The sequence below is a fragment of the Haliaeetus albicilla genome, chromosome 7, assembly GCF_947461875.1.
Source record: "Haliaeetus albicilla chromosome 7, bHalAlb1.1, whole genome shotgun sequence".
NCBI lineage: Eukaryota > Metazoa > Chordata > Aves > Accipitriformes > Accipitridae > Haliaeetus > Haliaeetus albicilla.
In genome coordinates this window covers 37,871,624-37,894,818 of record NC_091489.1, presented here as the reverse complement: position 1 = coordinate 37,894,818, position 23,195 = coordinate 37,871,624, and the positions used below count along the sequence as shown (strand labels likewise).

General features: G+C 45.5%; 1 protein-coding gene across 9 annotated transcripts in view; it reads right to left on the bottom strand.

Moving 5' to 3' along the window:
• Positions 1-1,168: 1,168 nt before the first annotated feature.
• RALGAPA2 (Ral GTPase activating protein catalytic subunit alpha 2) overlaps positions 1,169-23,195 on the bottom strand; it is a 134,946-nt gene continuing 112,919 nt past the window's right edge. For 3 of the 9 annotated variants that reach the window (XM_069787769.1, XM_069787770.1, XM_069787773.1), the window contains 2 exons: positions 16,206-16,327; positions 1,169-2,065 (listed from right to left, as the gene is read on the bottom strand). In XM_069787769.1, the coding sequence (XP_069643870.1) occupies positions 1,911-2,065; positions 16,206-16,327 (277 nt within the window). In that variant the 3' untranslated portion in view covers positions 1,169-1,910. Of the gene's footprint in view, positions 5,681-13,461; positions 14,338-16,205; positions 16,328-23,195 lie in introns of all 9 variants that reach the window. The other 6 variants (XR_011325497.1, XR_011325495.1, XM_069787772.1 and 3 more) reach the window with 6 other exon arrangements.

Below are 23,195 nucleotides of genomic sequence, written 5' to 3'. Positions count from 1 at the left end.
CAGGGCTGGACGCTGACACGCAAACAGACACATTCACGGGAACACCTAAGTAGAAGTGCAAAAATAACGGTGGCCCAATGGTGCATTTTGCTTCACCGAAAACCAAATCCCCCTCACTTAAACCAAAGCACGTTACGTTTACAGGTGTGCATTTGAATGCCAAGTAGCAAACCAAACAAGAAACCTGAACAAAAAGCAACAACGCGACCCAGGCCTGAGGAGGGTTAGGAGGGCTGGAGGGGTCTGACACAACACTGGAGAACGGGCAGGCACCGATGGTCAAAACATCAAAAAAACAAAGTTAACACATTATTACTTGCTTTACAGCCATCTCCTCTTCTCGTCCACAGGCGCCAGGAGGGGCAGGGAAGCCCAGCCCCAGCGTCGGCCGCTGGCGGGTCCCGCAGCAGTCGTTCGGCACAGGCTCGCGTCCCGCCGCACCTGGTGCGTCTCACAAGTCCCCTCACAGTGGAGCGTCGACGGAGTTCTGCCTTCGGTCGGGCCATCCTTATTGACACTGGGCGGTTGCAGGATGTCTCTCAGATTTCTTCTGTTTTTATAATACAGTGATTTTTAGCTATAAAAAGCTATCACCCCTAGAAACCTATGATACACGTAGACTAAGATGTACTTCCTGTTGAAAATACAAGATTTGCTTACTATACAAAGTGCCAGAAGGATGCTGCAGGTCTTCAAAAGCCTTCAGATTTATTTTATTTAACTAGAGATGCTTCAGATTGCAGACTACTGCCCTGATGTTGTGACAAGGTGAGGTGATTACCTAAGAGGTGTACTGTCTTAATTATTCAAACCGTGGTGAGAAGCAGTCGTGGCAAATGTGCGGCACTTGCTCTTCAGAAAGGAATTTGGTTCTTTTTATTTTCTAGTGAGTAGTTCACAGTACGCAGCCATCGCATGCACTATTGCAAATGACACAGCAATCCCGAAGCCAAAGCCAGTGCTGAGAAAGAGCGCTTCTGTCTAAAATAAATCCAAAGACGTGAAGGTAAATGGTTGAACCCAGCTGGCGCAGCAGCTGCTAACAGGAACCCTGGACCTGCGCTGGATGCTGCCACCCCAGTAATTGCCCCTCTGCTGCCCTCGGGCACCTGATGGGAGAGGAGCGTGGTCCTCTGCTCTGCTGCAGTGGGCACGACCGAGCGGCTTCAGGATTTTACACAATAGGTAGTGACGCCTGACCTTGAACAAGATCCCATGATTAAACAGATTTTAATGCAGGTGCTGCCACTTTGTGAAACTGGCAGTACCCTCCTGAATTTCAGGTAAATGACCTCTTTGATGATGACTAATTCTTGGCTACATGCACAAAACTGGCGCTGGATGGCCACAGACAACAGAAGGGGAGCAGAGGTTGAACACAGACTGGAAAGCACCTCCATCATTCACCCACGGTCCAAAGGAGGGAAACATATTTCTTACATGGGTAGTCACAGGAACACCTCTATTTAGACAAAATTCCCTAATACACAATTAAGTGTTGACCGGAATGACTAAAAGCAATGCTCTACAGTTACATTAAATAACCGGTTGCAGTACTGGATCGTGTCCTCTTGCTGCGACACCAGTACTTGTGCACATGTGCTTGGGGGGAAGAAGTGCGTGCTGCCATGCGCCCGCTGCCACACCAGCGGTGAGAGCTCCCATCATCTTTGTTCTCTTTTGTGACGGAAACAATCAAGTGACATGCACGATGATAACGCAGGTGATATCTGATCATCGGCCATCTCGGTCTGAAGACATGAGAACTGCAATTTTACAGCGCAAACCCCTCGCCAGTCCCCTTCAACACGTGCTCATCCAAAATTGCAAGTTCTGTAGAGGCGGTAAATAATTAATCTATTTTAAGGTCTCTTGGGTTCCCTCGGCCGGAGTTCTGCTCCCGCAGCACCTCAGCTGGAAGACTTGCTGAGAGCACTGGCGGAGCGGCGAAGCTTCCCAGAGACTCTGCTCTTCGAGGCACGTGGTAACGTGGGCGAGGTCTGGTCTGCTAACTCTATTCCTATGGAGACAGTAAGGTCAGCGCTTGCACTGGTGGTGAGGCAGCCTGGAAAACAGAACAGGCAGAGAAACAATAGCGTAAGGACAGAAACAGCCTGCCTGTCTTTGCATCAGAACACCTGCTTGGCAAAATGCAGCCCCTCTCCACCTCCTCTTCCAAATTAATCTTGGGTATCACTCAGGTGAACTTGACATTTATAGTAGAAATTTGGCCCAGGCAGCTGAGGAACTGCTGTGCTGTGCTTTCCTGGAGAAATAAGGAATTTCTGTTTGCCAGCTCCCAGAAGAAGCGAGGAGTGGCTGGGCCGTGAGCACTCAGCAGTGCCCAGGCGAGAGCGTGGAAGGCCCCCGGCAGCAGCCCCTTTCGGCCTGGGGGTGCTGGTTGGCGCAGACCCTGCAGGCGCTGGCAGCTCCAGCAGCCGCCCACAGCCCAGCACTGGGAGATAGTGGGGGGGTGGATGCACCGATCCTGCTCGCTCAAAGTTCTGACAAATCCCCCCCATAACGGAACTCAAAAAATGTTTCTTTCGAGTGTGTGTTACGTTAAATTATTTTTTGCTGCATGTCACTAAACGGCTCTTCTGTATTTAATCTACTACAGAGAGCTGGAAATGAGTTTCCATAGCATGAATGCTTTCAAGAAACTCTACCTGGAAGGCGTCTTAGCCTCCGAAAAAATTCCCCAAAGAATCCCAACTTTTTCTGATTAGTTCCACTACTTAAACAGGCCACTAAGTACCCATCATTATCGGGTACCATTCAAGCACTTTATTTGTGGGCCGGGGAACCTGGATGGCTGTAGCAGTGCCTACATGTGTTTACGCTTTGTTGTTCAACAACACGAAGTTACATCTCAATTATTCCCCACAGGCGATTACAACTAGAGGCCAGGACTAAATAGGTTGTCTGAATGAGAACAGATGAGGATACAGCCATTAAACTAAGAAGTAAATGAATAAACTGAGGTGCGTGCGCATGTGCAACTCCTGCCTCTCCCCTGCGCGACTGTAATGGTGCTCTGAGGAATACAAACACGCATGCTGCAACCCAGCCTGGCTCTTGCTGCTGGGGTTCTGACCCGTCCCGAGGCACTTCCCAGCGTCAGTGTCATTTCATCAGCTCCCTTGGGGTACGGTATTTTTAAACCATGTTAAAATTCTCCCTCTAAGTCTTAACACAAAAGTGTTTATCTGAGGTGGGACAGAGGAACGGCCTCATACCCAGATGCTCGTGAGCCCGTGGGGAGAAGGGAGGAAGGCTCCGAGCCCACGCCGAAGGTCGGGGCCAGTCTCGGCAGCCGTGCGACCACCTCTGAACTCCAGACTGATGGTTGCGTTTTGCAGCACAAACCTATTTCCAGTTCAACAATAAGTTATGTTTTCAGGCTGCGCCTTTATCTGCTCTTAGTTTATGTGACTGACGATTACAGGGCTATCCTTAATACTCCCTTCAACTTTAATTAGCCCAGGTGACTCTCAAACGTGCAGAAAAAGCACCAAAACGCAGCCAGTGCCTTGGCTGAAGCTGCCGATGGTTGAGCTGCCCATCAGGCAGTGGTGAGCAGGCACAACCCCGCTCGCGACCAGGGTGAGCCTTGCCCTTGGGAAACAAGTCAGGGAATTTTTGTGGCTTAGCAAGGCGGACAGGACATCTGTGGGCAGGGTCGCAGCCGCAGGGCTCTGCAGGCAGTAAGGCGCCTGGGACTCAACCTGCCGTCTAAGGACAAAGACCCAAGTTGACTCAGCTGCGTTTTCCACAGACGGCTTGAGTGATTCGGGGTATTTTAAACCTCACGCCGAACACTACAGCCTATCCCACCCCATCACTAGGAATTGCAGCAGCCCCACTCTGTGCGTTGTAACAGCTTGCATTGATCCTGCTGCTTCTTGGGAATAATGCTCGTAAACTCCATGGAGTTCGTTGGGCACAGGCAGCATCGCGTTCTGTTTCCTCCCTACAAGGGTTAAAATTTTGTCCTCGTGCTTTAGCTAACTCTAGATATTTTAATGACTCAAAGCAGTGAAGGGAACAATGCTGAGGTCCGGCTGCAGCTAAACCCAAAGTACCACTGGCTCCTTTGAAATCCCTCAGCCAGTTTGCAAACCGGCGTTTGCATTTCAAAGGCAATCTTTACTTACCAGATTTATACTTCGAGACAATTGACTGAAGGGGAAATATCACATTAAAAAAAGGTGAAAAATGTGACTTAGCGTGCAAAGGCATTTTCTGTGAAAAATGTGGAGCTGTCAGTTTTGGATTAAAAACAACCTGCGGTGCTGTTCGTGGGGAGAAAAGCGTGGGGGAGGGAAGGGCTGTCAGGGAGGTGTCGTACTTTACATTCCTGCAGTTAAGCAGAATGGCAGATGGTCAAAATAATACAGTTTTCACCAAATGGACAAGCTCAAGCAATATTCATGCAAGCGCTGAACAATGCATCGCCTGCGCATATGAAAAGCAGGGCGGCTGCGGCAGGCGGGGGTGCGGGCGAGGCACACCTCGCTCCGGGAGCACCCACAGCATCCACCCGCCTCGGGAGCCGGCACATTCCTCCAGTCCGAACTTTCTTCTGGCGAGTCCTTAGCTATGCAATCAACCTTGAAGCTCCCCCGAAACCGCCTTGATTGATAGGGAGACAGCAGCTGCAGAGTGAGCAAGTAATAACCACAAAAGATAAAGGCTTTCATACAAATATTATAATTCCACTTGCAAGCTGTCTGGCATGAACTCTAATTACTTGGCCGTCTTGTAAGGGGAGCCTCCAACTTTGTTCAAGAGACGAGGCTGCACTCGCTCAGCCGCGCCAGGGAGAGAAGCCGGGCTGTGCGCGCCCGCCGGCACGTGCACAGGAAAATCGGCGTCGTGTTGGTATTGAAGTTAAGATGCTCGTGAGAGGCGTAGTTCTTTTACTTTTTGCAGGGATACGGAGGAGGGCTTATTTTCTCTCTTGCTGTGTTTGTTTCAGAGGGTGCACAGGCAATGTGAAATTGTAAGTTGTAAAAACCAAGCAGCAGCTCTGCAATGGCGTAGTAAATAAAAAATACTGGTTTCTGACTCACAGGTGGACCGGCGGAGTGCTTAAAAATCACAACTCAGCCAAATGTGAAATCTGCAAAAAGGGGGAAAAAACCCACCAAAAGCTGCACGGCAACTCTTTTCCTGCAAGTCACGCTGGTTTCTGGGCGAGCACCGCTGCGGAGGTGATGCTGTGCAGGTGGGCCAGGGGTTGCACCCGGCATATTGCAGGTGGCTGCCCCATCCCTGATCCCGTCCCATGGTGCCCCGGCCACAAACACACACACAAAGAGGCCCAGCCGTGACCAAAACGCTTCCCACTGTGGCAGGTGCTGGCGTTGGCCGTGCCTGGCAGCAACCGGAGGGAGCGGCAGCCGCCTGGGCGGGCAGGCGGGCAGTGGGCACCCCACGGGGCTCGGTGTGCGGGGAGCGGGAAGAGATGGGGCGGTGGCGACAGGGACAGGCAAAGACAGACCCAGAGAGCCCCAGAGCTGCCGCAGCCGCACGCTGAGCACAGGAGGAGGAAGAGGAGGAGGAAGAGGAGGAGAGCTGTTAGTGATGGAGCACAACGCCAGCAGCAGCAGGGCCTGCGGGAAGCATCGCTCTTACCTGCGGCAATTACCGTAACGAGACCATTACATATTCTAATCTAAAGGGAGAGAACACAAAATCATATAAATACAGGAACAGCACACCCGTCGCGCTCGCGTGAAGGTCAGGCCGGCTGCTCATGGGCGCCCAGCACAGCGGAAACTGGCCACGGGCATCATGGCAAACTTGACACGCCGTGGGCACCAGTTGTAAGGGCAACTCACGATATAAAGTTCACCTCGATATCCTTAGGGACCTAGAGAGAAATGGGTACCCACAGGCTTTCTCCTGGCCCCTGTTGGTCTGTTGATTGAAAAAATAGAGGGAGGAAACGTTGGAAAAAATTGGAACGAATAATCGTCTCCCTTCAACTTTTGCCAAACTTGCCGATATGGTACCACGGGACTTCAGCAGCCCCTTACTTCAGCTACACTTCCACCACTGTTAGTGGTCATACAACTTCAAACAGGGTAAAATTTGAGGCCTCACAGAGACCTAGATCACGATTACACTGTAGGCAGGTTAAAAAAACAGAAAGTGAACAACATACAAATCATTGGGCCACATAAACTTCCCCCGAATGGAAAGCCACTTGGATGTGCAAAAGCACATCATGGGCAGTCATACGCCTGCACACAAATAAGACACACGTGGATGATGGCTCAGGTGCCTCTGCGGTCTCTTAGAGGTACAAATCCTTTACGGTGATGAAGGCTTAAGCTTTTAAAATATGTTCCTTGCAGGAGGGGATTAAAAATGCAGTCAGTAATACAGATAAAATACACTGTAAATGAAGAGTTATCTTTTGGAAAGCTAGAGATAGATAGCTTATTTTAAATCTACTGAACAGATCTGGTTTCCCACACACCACCAGGGCATGTGCTCTAGGAAAAAAAGATCTTTTAGCAATTTCTCTTCTCCTTGTGAAGCAGATGAACACTCCTGAAAGCAAAATAACTCCCTCTCCCCACCCTTCAGCATATGCACAAGCACAGCAATATTGGAATTGGTGATGGTGAAACATCTTCTTGGACTTCCTATGGAGAAAACAGGCAGGGCCTCTGGCAGGACAAGAGCAATACAGAGCCGAACCACTCAGGGGGTCCAACTCCTCACCAAAACTGGCTGAACCCTCCTCAGGGACACCACACGCAGAAAACCAAAATTAAAGCATCTTCTCTGTCAGCTGCCTCACAGGGGCAGGAATGTTAGAGGGTTTTTTCTTCCCCCACAAAGCAAACCAACCAACCCACCAGAAGGCCACAGTGTTTCTGTGGTTGAAAATCAGCTTTTCAAGTTGGCAATATGTTCGGCAGCAGCATTTCACGAGTACAGCAGGTACCTCACACAGCTTTACAAGATGCGGGATCCTTAATGATGGGCTGCAAAGCTGCTGAGTTTGCTTTTAAGAACTACAACAACAAAAAGGCTACAATTTGTGTATTATAACACTACTGAAATTTCATGGAAAAGACAGCCACTCACTGCTGTGGAAATTTCCCCCTGAAATTATTTGGTAAAGCTAGGCGGTAGGCTACCGCTATTTCTGGGCCTGCCCTTCCCTCACCCCCATCCCCAGGCACAAGTAGGAAAACCCTTCGATCCTTTAACCGTGTTCATGCACATGTTTAAGGGGCTACAACAGAATCCTGAGATTAGGTGCGTTTTTTGGACATGATCTCTGCAGAATTACTCTGCGCTGTCTCTGAAGCCGGGCACTGCTCCAGACCCAACTGTTTTTAGCACAGGGCAAGTGAAACCTAAGAAACAACTCCTTGAGCGTGGCTGTGGTCAGCCACCCTCTTAGTGCAGGGTGGAAAAGCAGCCCCCCGGCAGCACGGCGATGGCGGTTTCCCTTATTGCCCTTGCTAACCTGGGAGGAACCCATCAGACAAACTAAACACAAGGCTATTCCTCTTACTTGGTAAACGTTTCTATTGTATAAGAAAAAGACAAGAAAGGTGGGTCTTAATGTGTAACCCAAGTATGTAAAAACAGATTACAACATCATGCATGATCGTTATGGATTTTGAAGCTTTATACTTGAGAAGACCCATGACGTTTTCACATGGGCCATGACCTATCTCCCCCCCCCCCAATTAACCTATCAGCCATGACAGGTCTGTGGAAATGCGAAGGTAATAAAATTCCAGAGAGAATCGTAACAGTAAATCCGCTTAGCATTTTGACATGCTCTGCTTTCCACTCACAAGGACGTGGCTGAAAATACAATGTAGGCAGCATCCTGAGCCTGCATGTTCAGGGGAGCGTATTTTGAAGAAATTATCATTAAAGCAGTGGCTGTGTTCATGCCAAAACACACACGTTCAAGGGTCTGAAATGCAGATACAAGAACCAGCTGCATTAAGGATGCAGGAGATCAAATCATTGGAACGGCATTTACACCACGTGGCCCTTTGGTGACTTGTAGTGTTTGGTCTGAGCTGTTAAAATGTTTCGTATTTGGTTACAGGTGACAGCTGTTTTAAACCTGCATTGAGATCTTTCATTTACCGTATGTCTTTGAGCAAACCCCAAAGGCTATGTCGTTCGACCTCAGCAGCAACAGAGGGGATCCCCTGCAAGAACAAGCGGGTGTTCTGGCTGGAAGCCGCTGAAGGCTGGCAGCTGGGCTATGGCACGAAACATCACTTGTCAGTTATGTTTGGAGAGTCTTTCTATCAGCTGAATTTTCACAGCCCCTTTCCTCCTCAAACCCATGAACATGCTGCAGAAGAGAGGACGTTCGAGCTGACTGTCCCAAGCCTGCACCAGCAGCACAGCCTCAGGCCGGAGGGGGATGAAGGCCGTTCTTTGGAAGGCGTAGGGGGGACAGCTCAGCCCTGCCTGCGCCACGGAGGTCAGGCTGCGCTTGCAGGGCCAGCAGAAGTCAAGGACAGTTTTTGTACCTGCTTCCCCTGACCAGATCGGACCCTACGTGAGGGGCTGCAGCAGGCGAAACATTGGTAAATGAGGAGGTTTGCTCCGCTGTTGTTTGGTTATGAAAAAAAAAAAAAAGGAGTACCTTGAAAAGCTGTAACCGAAGCAGTAAGAAGACTCTGAAACTACAGGTTAATCAAGGGCAGAAACAACCCTAAAAACAGCACTCACAGCTTCCAGCACAGGTGACGAGTGCTTGGCACCATCGCGAACCCAGCCTTGATTGTTTTCGAGATTTGGAAATAAACCCTAAATGTACACATCAAAGTTCTAATTAGTCGTGACTTGGAGCAGCCGCTAATTAGTTCTGCACTGGTCAGCCAGCCAGAGGGACCACAGCAAGCGGTAGTGGTGGTTCCTCCTTTGCATGCAGGCATACAACACACAGCGCAGCCTCAAACCACCGCCCAAAGCCTCCCGCCCGGGCGCCGGCAATCTGCGGCAGCAGGACGGCACTGCACGGGCTCTCTCCGCCGCGGCGGCTGCGGGGCTGACATGCGTCAGCGCGGAGGAAAAATGCAAAGGGGCCACATTGCCTGGAGCTTTCTCGCGAGCTGACAGCTCGAGCAGCTGGAGCTGTCACCTGGCAGAAGAGAGAGGCCCGTCAAGCTAATATTCTTCCCCATCCCAGCGCTGATTGCTAGGGAGGAAGGCCTCCCTTGCCATCTCCTCTCCCAGAGATCGTAGCTGGGAGAGCTCCCTCTGAGACAATCAATTAAATGGAAAAAAGAAAGGGCCCAGGCTGAGAGCCCCAATGTTGCTCTCACACCCTCTCCACTGCAGATCCTGAGGTTATGCCGGGCTCAAGGGAGAAGCAACCCCAGCACGTACGCAGCCTTGGGGGACAGGTTCAGGCTGTACGCCCTCACAGGCGGTGGGCAAAGGGCTGAACTGCCCCGGCACCCAGAGCCGTCTGCAACTGCTTTGCAGGGAGCTGCAAAGTAACGATGCAACTTCCTTACCATTCTGCACAGATTTGTACGCTTCTGAACCAGGCCCGGTCATCCTGGTGTAAATATACATCAGACCGTTCAAGTCACAGGAGCTATAGGGGGTACAGAGCTGACACCACCTAACGATTCATGGTATTTTCTATGACTTTGTGCTATTTAATAATAGGCAATTTCTAACCCTTACAGGGATGCTGAGAATTTTACTCATTCAAGAGAGTATTTCTCTTTCATGAAAAAATGCAAACTGTCATACTGTCAACATGCATAACCTTCGACATTTTAAAAACCTAAAGGGTCTGACCAAGGCATGGGAGAAGTCCCGTGGTGTATTGAGGATGCAGGAGCTTCCTTTTTATTCCTTCGTTTATAACTACCAGCAAGGTGTTTAAACTCTTCAGACTGCTAAATGCATGAGCAGATTAATGAATTAAGGAAGACACCACAGCCTGGAAAAGATGTTCACTCACTGCCCGAGTCCCAAAGAGGAAAATGGTGTTTCTAATGTCTAGTGTTGTCTTTGCAACTGTAACAAGTGCTCCTGTGGGACGAGGGCTGCACTTCCACTCAGTCATTCCTTCATCAATCAGCAAAATTATGATTTTGTTTATAGCATCCCCGTGTCATCATAGAAATCACTGTGATTTCTCAGTTCTGCCATTAAAAGATCCAGAAAGTGGATCAGAATTGCTGTGTCATGTTATTTGAATATGCTCATGCCTGTTTCCCTAAGTGTGAAGGAAGGAAGGAAGTAATGGAAAATATGAAATGGATTTATTCTGTGTGTCTTGCTGAAAGGCATCTCTGGGGAGAAAGGGTAAATTTGGGGTTTCTGCAGAACATCCTGACTTTCCTCCTTCATTAAATCAGGTAATTACGCTTGATTCAATTGAAAATTTCATTTGGCACCTTTTCATTCTCTGCTATCAAGCAGCTACCATGGGCCAAGAAACAATTTCACCAGGCAGGAAAGTACCATCCGCCGCCAGGCTCCGCCTCTGCGTGATGCCGAGATGCAGACAGAGCCTCAGCGAGTTCTTAGGTGAGCTGGTAGCTACCACGGAAGGAACATAGTGATGGGAGACCCCCGTATTTCTAAGCCAAGGGTTTTGAGGCTCGCAGTGATGGAGACAGTCATGAGATCGCGATTTCTGCCAATGAGTGCAAGTTAGAAGTTAGACGGATGCGACAGCATGGTGCTGAAAGCCACCCCAGCGCAGCCTTCAGTTGCCGGGCTCTGCAGGTTCCTGTGGTGGTGAGAAAAATCCAGGTAGGCGGTAGCTCTGTGGAAGAGGGGTAGGAAAGCCACACACGGATCACTGACAACCAAGACCACAGGGGTAAGGAGCAGCTCCTGAATCCGCTTGTGCAGCTTCAGGAAAAAAAAAAAGAAAGACCTTGAGTCCTGCTTTCCACTCCTCTGCTCCACCTCCCTAAGCTTTTCATCTTCATTTACTGCCTGGACAACCTCTACAATTGCAACGCCTGGCCCCTGTGATTGCACATTTTCCCTCTCACCTACTGAGAACCAAGTTCAGGCAGACCTCGTAACGCACTCTGTGCTAATGACTTAACTTCTTGTGCTTCCTTCCACATTTAAGGGCAGTGCCTGTACTGGAAAAGAAAGACTCGGCACAGAGGTTCAAGTCCACGTTGAAGTGCCGCACGCAGCTCCACAGCAGCGTCCTGGTCCGGCTGGTAACAATTGCCAGATGGTTTCAGCACCGCCTCTTCTTGCAGTGGAAACAGCTGAGCAGTGGGCTCCTAGCTGCCATGGTAGTCTGGAATTTTCTAAGTCCCAGTTACCAGAAATTTATTTTTCAGTTTCAGGCAATGCTGTCATATTGATCAAACCCAACACTTGGCATGTGCTGCTTATGCTGTAATATCATGGCACAGCTACTCATTTTCAGATGTGTATTTTTTTAACATTCAGCTCCATTCGGCTTCCCTAAAAATACGCAAATATATTATACAGAACCTGGAGAGACTTTTTATTCCACCTAGTACACGGAACTGACAAAACATCCTGCATATTTTCAAGGAAAATGCACAAAGAAGTAAAAAAAACCAGAAAAACCAAACCAAACAAAACCAAAAGAATTAATTGCTCTGTTAGCATTAAAAAGAATATGTCTGTTTAAGACAACAGTGACTCTGGGTTTTGTTTTGTTTCTGTCAAAAAAATATTTTAAAATTACATGGCCATTTGAAATATTCCTTTTGTTTTAAAGTGGGAAAGATAAAGCTCAGCATGTAGCAAAAAGTATTTTAAAATAAACCAAATCTTGTTTGTTGTACATTCAAGTGTTTTATGCAATAAATTTATGCATGTAGAAGTCCGGAGACAAAAGAAAAGCATGTGTCACCTTTTCAACAAAACGGCTGCAAAATCTCAGTTTTATGTAAATAAGCAGGCACTGCTTCCAAGGCTTTAAAACCAGGGAATGCTGCAAACATCTATAGTTCCTCAACTCAAGTGTTGCTCCTGGGCAATGCTATAATATTCATTAAAGAATCCATTTATCAACAGATACCACATGTCAGAGTTTTCCAGCACAGTTTTCCTGACACTCCACTGAAAACGATGCTTTAAAAAAATTAAAATGGAAAGCAATAATCCGAGATGCTTTTGCCTGCCGTTTCATTCCACAATAGCTATTAGCAACTAAAAAAGCAAAGATTTACACTATATCCTTTCTGATAACGTCAAGCATTATGCTTTATTTTCCAAATCATTAGCATGCACAAGAATGACCTCATGGTGAACAGATGCACTTGGATATGGCAGTGATTAGATCAGTCCTCTCAGCAGTCAAGTGTGCCCATTTCAATTAACCCTTTGAAGCACTAACTGCAAGTCTACGCTGCTGAAAAGCAGGTTTGTAGGTTCTCTTGAAAGTAGGAATCTACCCTTCTGAGTATAAAACCCTCAAATATAAATCTTTCTCTGGCAGAAAAGTTATCTCTTTTCCTTTCTAGAATATCCAACTACTTCCATTTTCTAAGGGTTAACACGATTCTGGCTTCTGATCTTAAATGAAAAAACAAAAACCAAAAAACAAACCAACAAACGCTTTTTAGTCAGCAGAGGTAATTAAAGTTGGAACGCTTTTGTATCTGTTTGTGCCTGTCTCATTTTTATGATTTTTTCAAAGAACACACAAGTATTTTGTTGAATAACTGTTTTTCTTTTTGGCTGAGGGAGCAAGAATAGAAAAAGATAGCAGCTTAAACCCCCATCCTCTAAAATGAGAGAAATCTGCAGAGGGAAAGGATAAGAATAATTCAATAGTGTTGGATTACTGAGGATTTCCTGGGCTGACTCTCATACCCAGCCTAATTAAAATACAGCATGTAATGTACCAGTTTAGCAACAAAGGACCGTATTCTCATCTTTTGTTCCTAATCTGCACATCCCCTAAATGAGTTCAGGGATGTCCATTCTGCCTACCAGGCTGCATTTTCCATGTTTAAGATATACAGGGCTATCTATGATACATATAGGGAGTTTAGGGCTCTGCTTCTGAAAACAGCAAAAGAAGTCAATTGGACGATTTTCATGCATAAAATGTAGCACCTGCAAGACTATTTGTGATATGGGAGACTAAGCCAGGGCATACTTCAAGAAACCCACAACCCATCTGAATCTAGGGGAAGCATCCCTAGAGACAGTATCAGAAAACATAAAAACATTTAGTTCAGATAAATGGATCATAGTTAATAAAACACCAATAATGTGTGTCATTAGCAGCTACATATTCAGTTCACGTAATGGTCTTGATTTGCTTCTTATACTGTGTTAATTACTAAAAACAATCTTAATTTTAATAAAAAGCGTACTTACTCATTGACCCTTTCTATTGTGCACACGTATACACAGCGATGACAGGATTACAATTAGGTGGTATTAAGAATAAGATCAGAGGGGAATTAATCTTAAATTTACCTGAAAAGTTTAAGCTAGGCAGGGTGAGTAGTATCAGTTGGCTTGCTGAGAAGGGGAAACACAGACCTGCATCAGCTCCACACATTTATTGCTCCGTGATTCGTTTTTTCTGTTTCAGAATAGAAATTCCCCTTTTACATGAAGAAAAACGCCATCCATATTTCTTGAGCGGCAGACAGCTGATTTTGCAGGCACAGGACAGGTGAATCTAAGCTTGGAGGAGGTCTAACTGCCTGCGGCACGGGGGGACAGGCTGCGCGCTGGAGAACGCAGAGCTGCCGCCGTTCACAGCCTGAGACCATCCTGCTTGCCCCCGGCTGTGCCCACGCCGACAGGGGAACTGGCGGCTCCAGAATAGTTTTTCATCCCCTTTCTAATCATTAACAGGGATGAATAGATGGCTGCGAACTTAGTCAAATTGCACCCGAGCTGGTTCTTCATTTATTTCCGGACGCTGCCGGTACATTTGTAGTACCCCGCCAATCTAAAGCACGATAAACACGGAGCTAGGCAAGGCTGAGGCAGCTGCTGGTGGTCCGCAGGCAGCTCCGCAGCAGGCCCCTGCTCGTGGGACGGGGACTCGCCCGAGCGGCGGCTGGCAACAGCGGCCGAGTTGCAAGGCTTACGCTCACCCTCCTTGCTGATTGCCAGGACGGCATCTGATGGAAAATACATCCTAATGGCAATAACTGACACAGCTCTTGGTAATGGTCGACTAACTAGGCAAGTAAATCAGTAGGTAATGTGAGGAGACTCTCTGAAGCAGAGATTTTGATGCCAGAAGTCATGACCGGCCTCCAGGTTCTTTGTGAGTGTGAAATAAATTCTGATGTTCGGAAGTCTGAAAATCGGGACCTGACTGTGGCAGGTTTTACTCTTAAAAAAAAATAAAATCATGAAATCACAAAAACGCATTCAGGAACTAATGATTTAACACTGTTCTGAAAAACTTAAGTAGCTGTTATGAAATATTTTAAATATTTTAGGCATACAAAATATATCACAGACTTTAGAAAGTATGACTACGGTATTATCAAATGAATCTCTCCTTGCTTGTCGAACTGAATTTGTATATAATAAGATCACTGTGTGCTCTAAGAAGAACATGAAAACAAAATACAATTATGCGTAGAGCAAAACATTTAAAAAATACCAATATATCTACATTTTTATTTGCCGATACATCAACAGATAAATGATTCAAAGTGCTAACAACACTGGGCATGAAATCTACATTTCTATTGAAACTGATAATTTTTTTTGTCTCAGACTTTTGGCAGAGTGTATAAAAGAATTTAATTCACAGCTGTTCTACTTTTTAATGTAGAAAACATTAATCAAAGCTTTAAGTTATAAGCTTTTCTAATGTTGTTTAGTATTCCAGTTCAACAAAGATCAATAGAGGCCATCCCTGTGTTTCTTGACGCCTCTCCAGGAAGCAGAGGCGCGATTATGTAAATAGCACCGGTTCCCCTTTACTTCTGCCAGCTTGCTTATCTCCAAAGCCTTCTGCCTGCTGCTACTGGCGACCAATGCAAGGACATGCATATACCTCTTATCTCCTAACAAAGCTCTGAAAGCTCGAGGATTGGAGCCAGTAACGTTAAACAATGATGCACGGCTGATTTTATTTGTAAGTGATTTATTTTAGTAAATTTAATTTCTTCCTTCAATTTTTCAGTTTAGATGGAAGATACTTGCTAACAAGTCAGGCTAAAGAGAAATAGAGCAGATGTCCTGCAACATTTATACATGTTTGAAATAATCTATTAAACAATCTGAAAGAGTAGCAGGGAATAATCAGAAAGTGCCAGCTTCACCCCGTGAGTGTAAAAAAAGGGATTAAGGAATCTTTGTTGAAGAGTCCAACACACGGTGACCATATACTTTTTTGGAAGCTGGAAAAACAAATCTTGAGGGTACTAGAAATCCGCATCTCAGAGTCAAAGCTTCCTTTCAGGAGACATTTATTTAAACTCAATTAAAACAGCAAAGTAGCACTTCATATCCTCCTGACTGCATGCTAACTTAAGATCTCAATAAGGCACATAAGGAATAAATTCACAGAGTTCAGTATTACATTTTCATCTTTCAGTAGGGCTGATAAATGATGATCAGCATTAACGTGTGTGTATATACGTGTACATGCGCATGCATGTACGTATATCCATACACGTATTTAAAAAAACTCAAAGAGGTTCCAGGCCAGGTGTTGGAAGGAAGCCTGAAATTTGCTCATCTATATTTAAGGGAAATGTTAGCATACTGCACGCTGCTATGATTTTCTAACAGAACACTGTTCTTACATTTCTTTTGCGTTAATCCCTGACCCTGGTATCTCAGCAGCATAATCCCCATTTAGCATTAGTAGCAACGGCTTCTACTGTGAGGAACTATTTTTCGATAAGTAAGCACCGATTCAGGCATAGCTTTTGAACAACATATTCCCAGCTCAGCAAGAAACCCACACTCCTGAATGAACCAGAGCACATTACTGAGAGAAAGTTCATTAACCTTGCTAGATTCGGGGGTTAACAGGATAGCTGAAGAAAGGAGCAGAGTGAATAGCTCTGATGCAAAACAAATTAAAATGAATGTCATCATTCCTTTTGATATTCATTAGTTGATTCAGGGGAAGAATGGTCTTCTTAAATTTGCAAGCATTTATCTACAAAAAACAGGTGTACATCTGCTGCTCAAGTGCTTCTTAGTGCTAAAGAGAAGAATAACGTGCAGAGACTCACCAGTTCCACCGAGGGAGTAGCTGGGAGAGGGAGAAAAGACCTGAGCGGCAAAATCCTCAAATGTCATTACTTCTTTATGGTTCTGGATTATTGCTTCAAGATACAGAGCTCTTTCCTCATAACTGCAACGACCAGGTTAAGGAAATGTGTGCACAGAATTAAATGCTGTTACACAACGTCCACGAACACTGGCACTTCAGATCCCCAGCAACACCAACCAGGCTGTACACGGGCATGGAAAAGAGGGGACCAAAATTGGCCAATGCTGCTCAACAGTTCTGAACACAAGCAACTAGGAGCGAACACACTTAATGGCTTGAAATTAAGGGTAATACCTTTTAGCTTCATGAATGAAAAGCAGTGACTCAGTAGATCCAACAGATTGCTAACATTATCAAGGGCAGAAACAAACCCCCCAGACTGCAGGCTTTTTTAAACCAAAACCCAACTTTAACAGAGAAGCTGTGGCATCACAGAAAGTTCCTGGTACACAATATTCCTATTACAATGACCCTGTCAGACTAGAAAAATGATTAGATTGGAGAAACAAGCTACAGGACAGAGAAGAAAAAAACCCACACATTTATTTGATCACTGTACTTCTTAAAAGGAGTTAACTGTAATAAACACCATTCCTGAAAGCGTGAAGTTTGTACTTAAGGCAGGTGCTAGAAGGTGGAATCTGATGTGTCCTAAATAAATGATGCACATTGGAAAAATTCACTCCACAACTTGCATGCATTATAGTCTGCATAATGCAGACAACAAAGCAATCTAAAATCAAGACTATTGCCTTTTAATTAAAACTCGGCAACCTGGAACACACAGCATTCAAATGTGTAATCAAAAACCAGTCACCAATAAAACTTACAAGCGTAACAAGCTGAAGCAACTTTCCAGCTGTCTTAATAGGACCCCTGCTTGCAGCAGCTTTTCACAGCGGAGAAAGCAAATCTTTTCCTTTTGTGTGCAGCTTCTGTTTTCTCAGAAGGTGAATCATACACTTCCAATAACAGGATAACGTCTGAAACAAATCTACAATGGGCCGAAGAACCTCACGTATGACTTTATGAATTAACGCTCGCAGGAGCCAGTATGACATCTCATTCTCCGTTTCCTCATTTAAAACAAAAGTTTTCAGATTCTCATTGTGTTTCTCTAAGGGGGAAATGTAGTCTAACTCTGCAAGACTGTTATGTGGGAGCAAAGGCCAATTTAAATTCAGAAATTAGGAGCAGCGAGAATAACACCGGTGACAACATAATGCAGGTGAAGGTATTTAAAATTGAAAAGCATTACTAATTAATATTGAAGTGCCATTTGTGACTTTCATGACATTAACAAAACCACTCTGAACCAGTATTTAAAAAAAAATAAAATCAGAGTAAAGCAGTACTTAAAAATAGGACACGATGGTCTCTAGTGCTCTACCTCAAGGGGAATAAGCAAAGTGCGTCTTAATTGTATGCAAGTTCCTGTAGGCATGGTGGCAAAAAAAGAAGAAAGAAAAAAAGAAAAAAAAAAAAGCATTTTGCTTTTAATGCTAGCAGAGGACGATTGATATGTGATAAATCTTCTTATAAACTTCCCGTGGAAGCCTGAAGAAAGAAAATCAATAGATAGCGTTTCAGAGTTTGCACCTGCTGACAGCGTTATTTGCTTAGTTTTTCTCTCTCTTTTCCCTAAGCCCAGGAGAACGCATTCCTGATAGCGCAAGCATTAGCCCGCCTGCGTTTGGGGCTGCCTCCCTATTATGGGCTGAACTCCTGATGACTCTTGTTAATGAATAGGCTGCCAAACTTCCTAGGAGAGGAGGCACACGCCTGGGCCCTATTCTAAAGGGACTGACGGATGCCATTCACTTCTCATTATGAAGATGCTTATTCCACGGCGCGCTCGGCTGTTGCCAGGGCTGTGCGGAGCGCGCGGCCGGGCGAGCGCCGGCCCGGCGAACAGCGGGACGTGGGGGCTGCGTGGCCGTCTGGCGAACAGCCCCTCCGACACGGAGCTGGCACGTGCTGGCGCAGCGGGAGCAGGCCCAGGCGTGACAAATTACTGAAAGGGCTCGGCTAAACTTGCGGCTGACGACCACCTGAGCCTGCGGACCGGCCATCAGCGCTCGATTCATTGCGCAGCCTTTTAGGCTGCGGTCTGCTTGTGGGCCCGCTTTAAACAAGGCAGGGAGACTATAAAGGCTTTTCATGCTATGCCTAATAATATCCTGCTGTTTAATGAAAGACCTTGCACATCTAACACATAAGCATACAATGCGCAGAACAACTGCTAACACACCAGAAGTTTGTACCGATTTTGCTAAATATTGCACGGGAAAAGAGAGCGAGGAGATTTTGACGAGGTTAGATTTACATCTCGTAAAATCTTTATTTATGAGACAGAAGATGCCCCTAACCACACAAAAGACTGGAAAAAAACCACTCAGCCAAACAGCTGGGCAGCTACAGGAGAGGCATCTGAAAAAGAACACACTGAGCTGAGTTTAAGCCAAGGTCCAGCGAGCCGTGCAGATCGATCAGGAGCTCTAGAGGCACACGAGGAAGATCCCAATTCAGCGCCGCTCTTGCAGATTAAAAAGCGGAAAGCAGTAGGTGCAGATACCACCGACTCGGCAAGGAAGACTGCTGCGTACACCCGCTCCACTTCTCCACCACCCTTCTCAGCTCAGCACGCTTCTCCTGTCTCTCCCAGGCTCCCCTAAGCACAACTACCAGGAGCACCAGACAGCACGGTGGCTCCTGCCATACGGGCAGCAAGCGAGATGCTCGTGCTAATTTTCACTTACAGCCTAATCTAAAAAGCATTAAGTCACTGCAGGAAAATTAAACGAAACACTCTGCTATCTCTGTTTTAATACATACACGCATATGAGGGAAACCAGTTCGATTCATTAAAAAAAAAATAATAAAGTTTTACCAAAGTTTAGTGATTTTAATGGAGACATTAGGAGCATAAGCAAGCTGTAAAGAATCCTCTGAAAAATACCTCCAGCCTGTAAATATACGTCAAGAAAGCAGCATGACATCACGAATACCAGCTGATCTCTCACACAAAACCTTTGTTCTGTAACTTATTCAAGTTGCGCTTCTTGTATGCAAACAAAAACACCGCTTTGCTACTTAATTGTGTTTATGTCAGAATCTTCTGTAGGCATCACTACATTAGTCATCTGTCAGATACCCTGGAGTCCCAAGTAATGTATTTTGAGGATCTGAGAGAACAGAACATACCCAAAGAATAATAATATGAGATAGATGGGGGGTGCGGAGGAGAAGACTTAGCATTTCAAGACCGTTTTTACAGGAGCAGTCTGAAACAGTAATTTTCAATTGCAGACTCAAGAAGCTTCATATTTATCACCATGTAAGAACGCTTTCGTCCAGATAATCACTAGTGCGATACTTGATCTGTCAAAACTGCAGCCCTTGTAAATGTGCTGTGCCTTCATCCTTAAGAACCAGTGATGCGATTTTACTTACTTACACGTGTTAAAACATTAAGCTGAACCTTTTTAATATGAAATTTGTGTCATCTCTCTCCTGTGAGCTTTCAGCATAGTGTATCTGACAGAAAGATGCTCACGAACGCTAAGCCTCGTTGCATTATTTAGATCAAGCCAATATGCGCAGAGTGCCATATAAACTACCACTTTTAAAAAAATGCAACACATATATCAGCAAACTCCCACTGCCAGCTCATTGCTATGCTCTGGGTCAAGCAGAGCCAGGAGAAAGCTTGAAGTGCCTGGCTGGCTTTTCTACAGAAGCCTCAAGGCTAGATTGCTGAAGTGAAGCATGCAAATCATTGTCTGAAGACGGCCTGGCTGCAGAGAGGATGGGTTATGATCTTGAACCCTACCCCGGTGAAGAAGCTGGACAGCTGGCTTCCCTGATTAACTAAGCCCCCATTTATCTGAAGGTTTTGGGCGTCCCCTGAGATCTTCAGATAAATGGAGTTATACTAGACATTCAAAGGAGCTGATCAAAAGCAGCCTCTTTTAATATGTATGGCAATTTGACCCACCTCTTCAATGACTGCATTATTTTACATTTCACTTCTACCAAGGCAAAACTCCAGAGCAAAATGTTTTCAATGGGCACAAACATTTTTATTTATTTCATATATTAAATAAAATAGAGAGGCATGCCAAGGTGTGAGTTATTGACCGTGAATATATATAACTGTGGGAAAGCTGGAATTTAGTTCCAATTTGAATACAGCAATCAAATCTCAGTATTTGAATATTGTGAGCTTTTATAACTGTTTTATCAGTTTATCAATTATTTTAATAGTTCAGCCATACAATGTAAGCTGTTTGAAAAAAATATTAAAATGCTAAGATTAACTATTTGCAAGAAACCATGTCATCTTACTGTAAGCAGTAGGATGATCTGTGAAGTTCTGTGCTGAGACACATGGACCTCCTTCCAGATGGAGAATCCAAAAGACAAAAGGTAGAATTTTTTGAAAATTCACCAGAGACTCAGGTATCAGCCAGTGCACATCTCTGACCTACAAGCATCACTTCCATCTTTAACCTCTACAACGTAGAGTTGGTTTCAGACACACGGTTTAAAATGTAAAGGTTTTGAAAAGCCTTCAAAGACCTCGTCATCTGGGTTCTGCAGGTGAACTGAGCCATCCTGGGGTCAAGATCCGTCCAACACTTCCTTCTCTGCACATACACACAACGTTAAACCATGAATAACTATGTATTTAGAAATGGGGAATATAGAAGACGATTATTCAAACAGATCCTGAAAATTTAGAAGTTTTGCTTATTAACCTTAACTCTGAGCTGACCTCAAGCAACAAAATCCGCCACCCATCACTGCTGATGGTAACGGTCAGCAATTCCTTCCCCACACTATTTTTAGAAAACAAAAACATTTTGGCAACATTCATCTACTCTCACCAATACATGGAAACAACTGTGTATTTTGCGGACACAGCACTCTTTTCACGCAAATAAAAGACAAAATTATTTGTGGGTCTGTGAACAGGCAAAGAGAGAATTGACTGGCTACTCTCCACAGCTTGTTGTTTGTAGCGTGCCAACGCCAAGGGGCTCTAGTCCCAGGACTGGAACCCAATCGCTTGGGTCCATGGAGAGCACACACTGAAACAACTGTTCCTCTGGCTCCAGAGGGACTGCCAAGGAAGTTAATGCGGACTATTGGCATGAACCTATTGCAATTCCCATCTGTGATGTGAATCCCACCCTGAAAAGGGCTTTCAGGGCATCTGGCCAGTGGAGAATCTGGAAGTATAGAGGTAGACAGCTCCTTCCAGCCCATCAGACATCAAGGCTGTCTACATGTCCACATGCCAATTCCTTCTTCCACCCAACTAGGGAGATTTGAAGAAAATATCTGAACTTAGCCTTCAATGCAAGAAAACGTGTTTCCCAAATCTACGCTAGAGCTTTCCAGCCTCACCAGTGCTTATACAGGTGATCACACAGGTATTGTGTGGACAAGAGAACGAAAACCTGTTTTGCAAATAGCTGATTCCTTGGGCAGGCTTGACAGACTGTAAGGCAGAGGAAATATAGGGCTGTGGTGAACTTTTGTTTCACTGATTGCCCTTTCAAGATTTCAGTACTAAAGAACCGCTGACAAGTCATTCCTGGCCACTACATGTATTTCAGTATCCTCCTAATTTCTATCGAAAGAACCAAAGATGGTTCCACAAAAAGGTTTTGCTCCTGACACCATGATAGCCGTTTTGAAAACAAACGGGAACATAAATGTTTGGGACTTACCAAAACAGAATAAAGCAGCGACCGTAAAATTGAGGTTACATAAATGTATCAGTAGATGACTTTTATGCACCTAATTGTCCTCCTTAAGCTCTGAATAGGACAGAGTAACTGTGCTTTTAAAATGTTGTGATAGGCTATTTCAGTGTGAAACTCAATATGCTTGATTAGGCTTGCCATCGTTTCTGGTCTAGTGACCATCACCACTGCATAAATTTAACTGAAAACTTTTGGGGGAATTTTAGTAACATATATCCTTCGTTGAACAGGTGCAATTAAACTATACCTGTCAAGAACTGCAGATTTATTGTGCTTTTTTTAAACTAAAGCATCTGAGATTAAAACTTTGAATTCAGAGTGACGCATGTCTTAAATTGGTCAATGTAACATGTAAGACACGTATTAGACAAGGCTGACTCTGTAACTGTCCAACTCAAACCGACGGTTTTGTGCAAGGGGAGTGAGATTGGCTCCCTTGCCCCATGGTCAGCCCCCAAGAAGGCCATCTGTCTGCAGTGCAGCCGGGGGAGGCAGGGCTTGATGCTCTCCCTCAGCGGAACGGGGCCAGCCAGTGCCAGGGCTGCTGTTCCTCCTCCTTATCCAGAATGGGCAGATGATCCTCTGCTGCCAAAACCAAGAGCTCATCCTCTCAGCAGCATAATTTTCCTCTGCTCTGCCACCCCTCAGTGCAGAATTGCATAGACAGGCAGCCCTCTTTTCCTACTGCGCTGGGGGGACTCAAGGGGGGGATTTCCAGTCACGGGGGATGGCTGGAGCCCAGAACACCCTGGTGTACAAGAGACATGACTCTCACTAAAACTGACAGGTACAGAGAGGTTTTCAAACGGATTTCTCGTTTGTGGAACGTCTGCCCAGTGCCTCAGCACTGTGTCTGGAGCTCTGCCACCTCCCTCCCCCCGAGCGGGGCCTGGGTCTTTGCACAGGATTACAAAAGAATCTCAGTCCTGACTGATGGAGATGGCGCTTCAGATACCGCCGTAACACAGAATAAAAAATAACCTGTAATTGCTTCAAGTAACATGGCAGGCTGCGACAGCCTTTTCCAACATGCACCGTGCAATACGTTTGTTTCCTCACAGACGGTCGCCATTAATTGCTTTACAGAGGAAAGTGAAACAAAACAACAACAAAAACACACTTCACATGGCTTCAAACCACCTCCGTGGAAATCAAGTAACGTAACAGCAAAATCA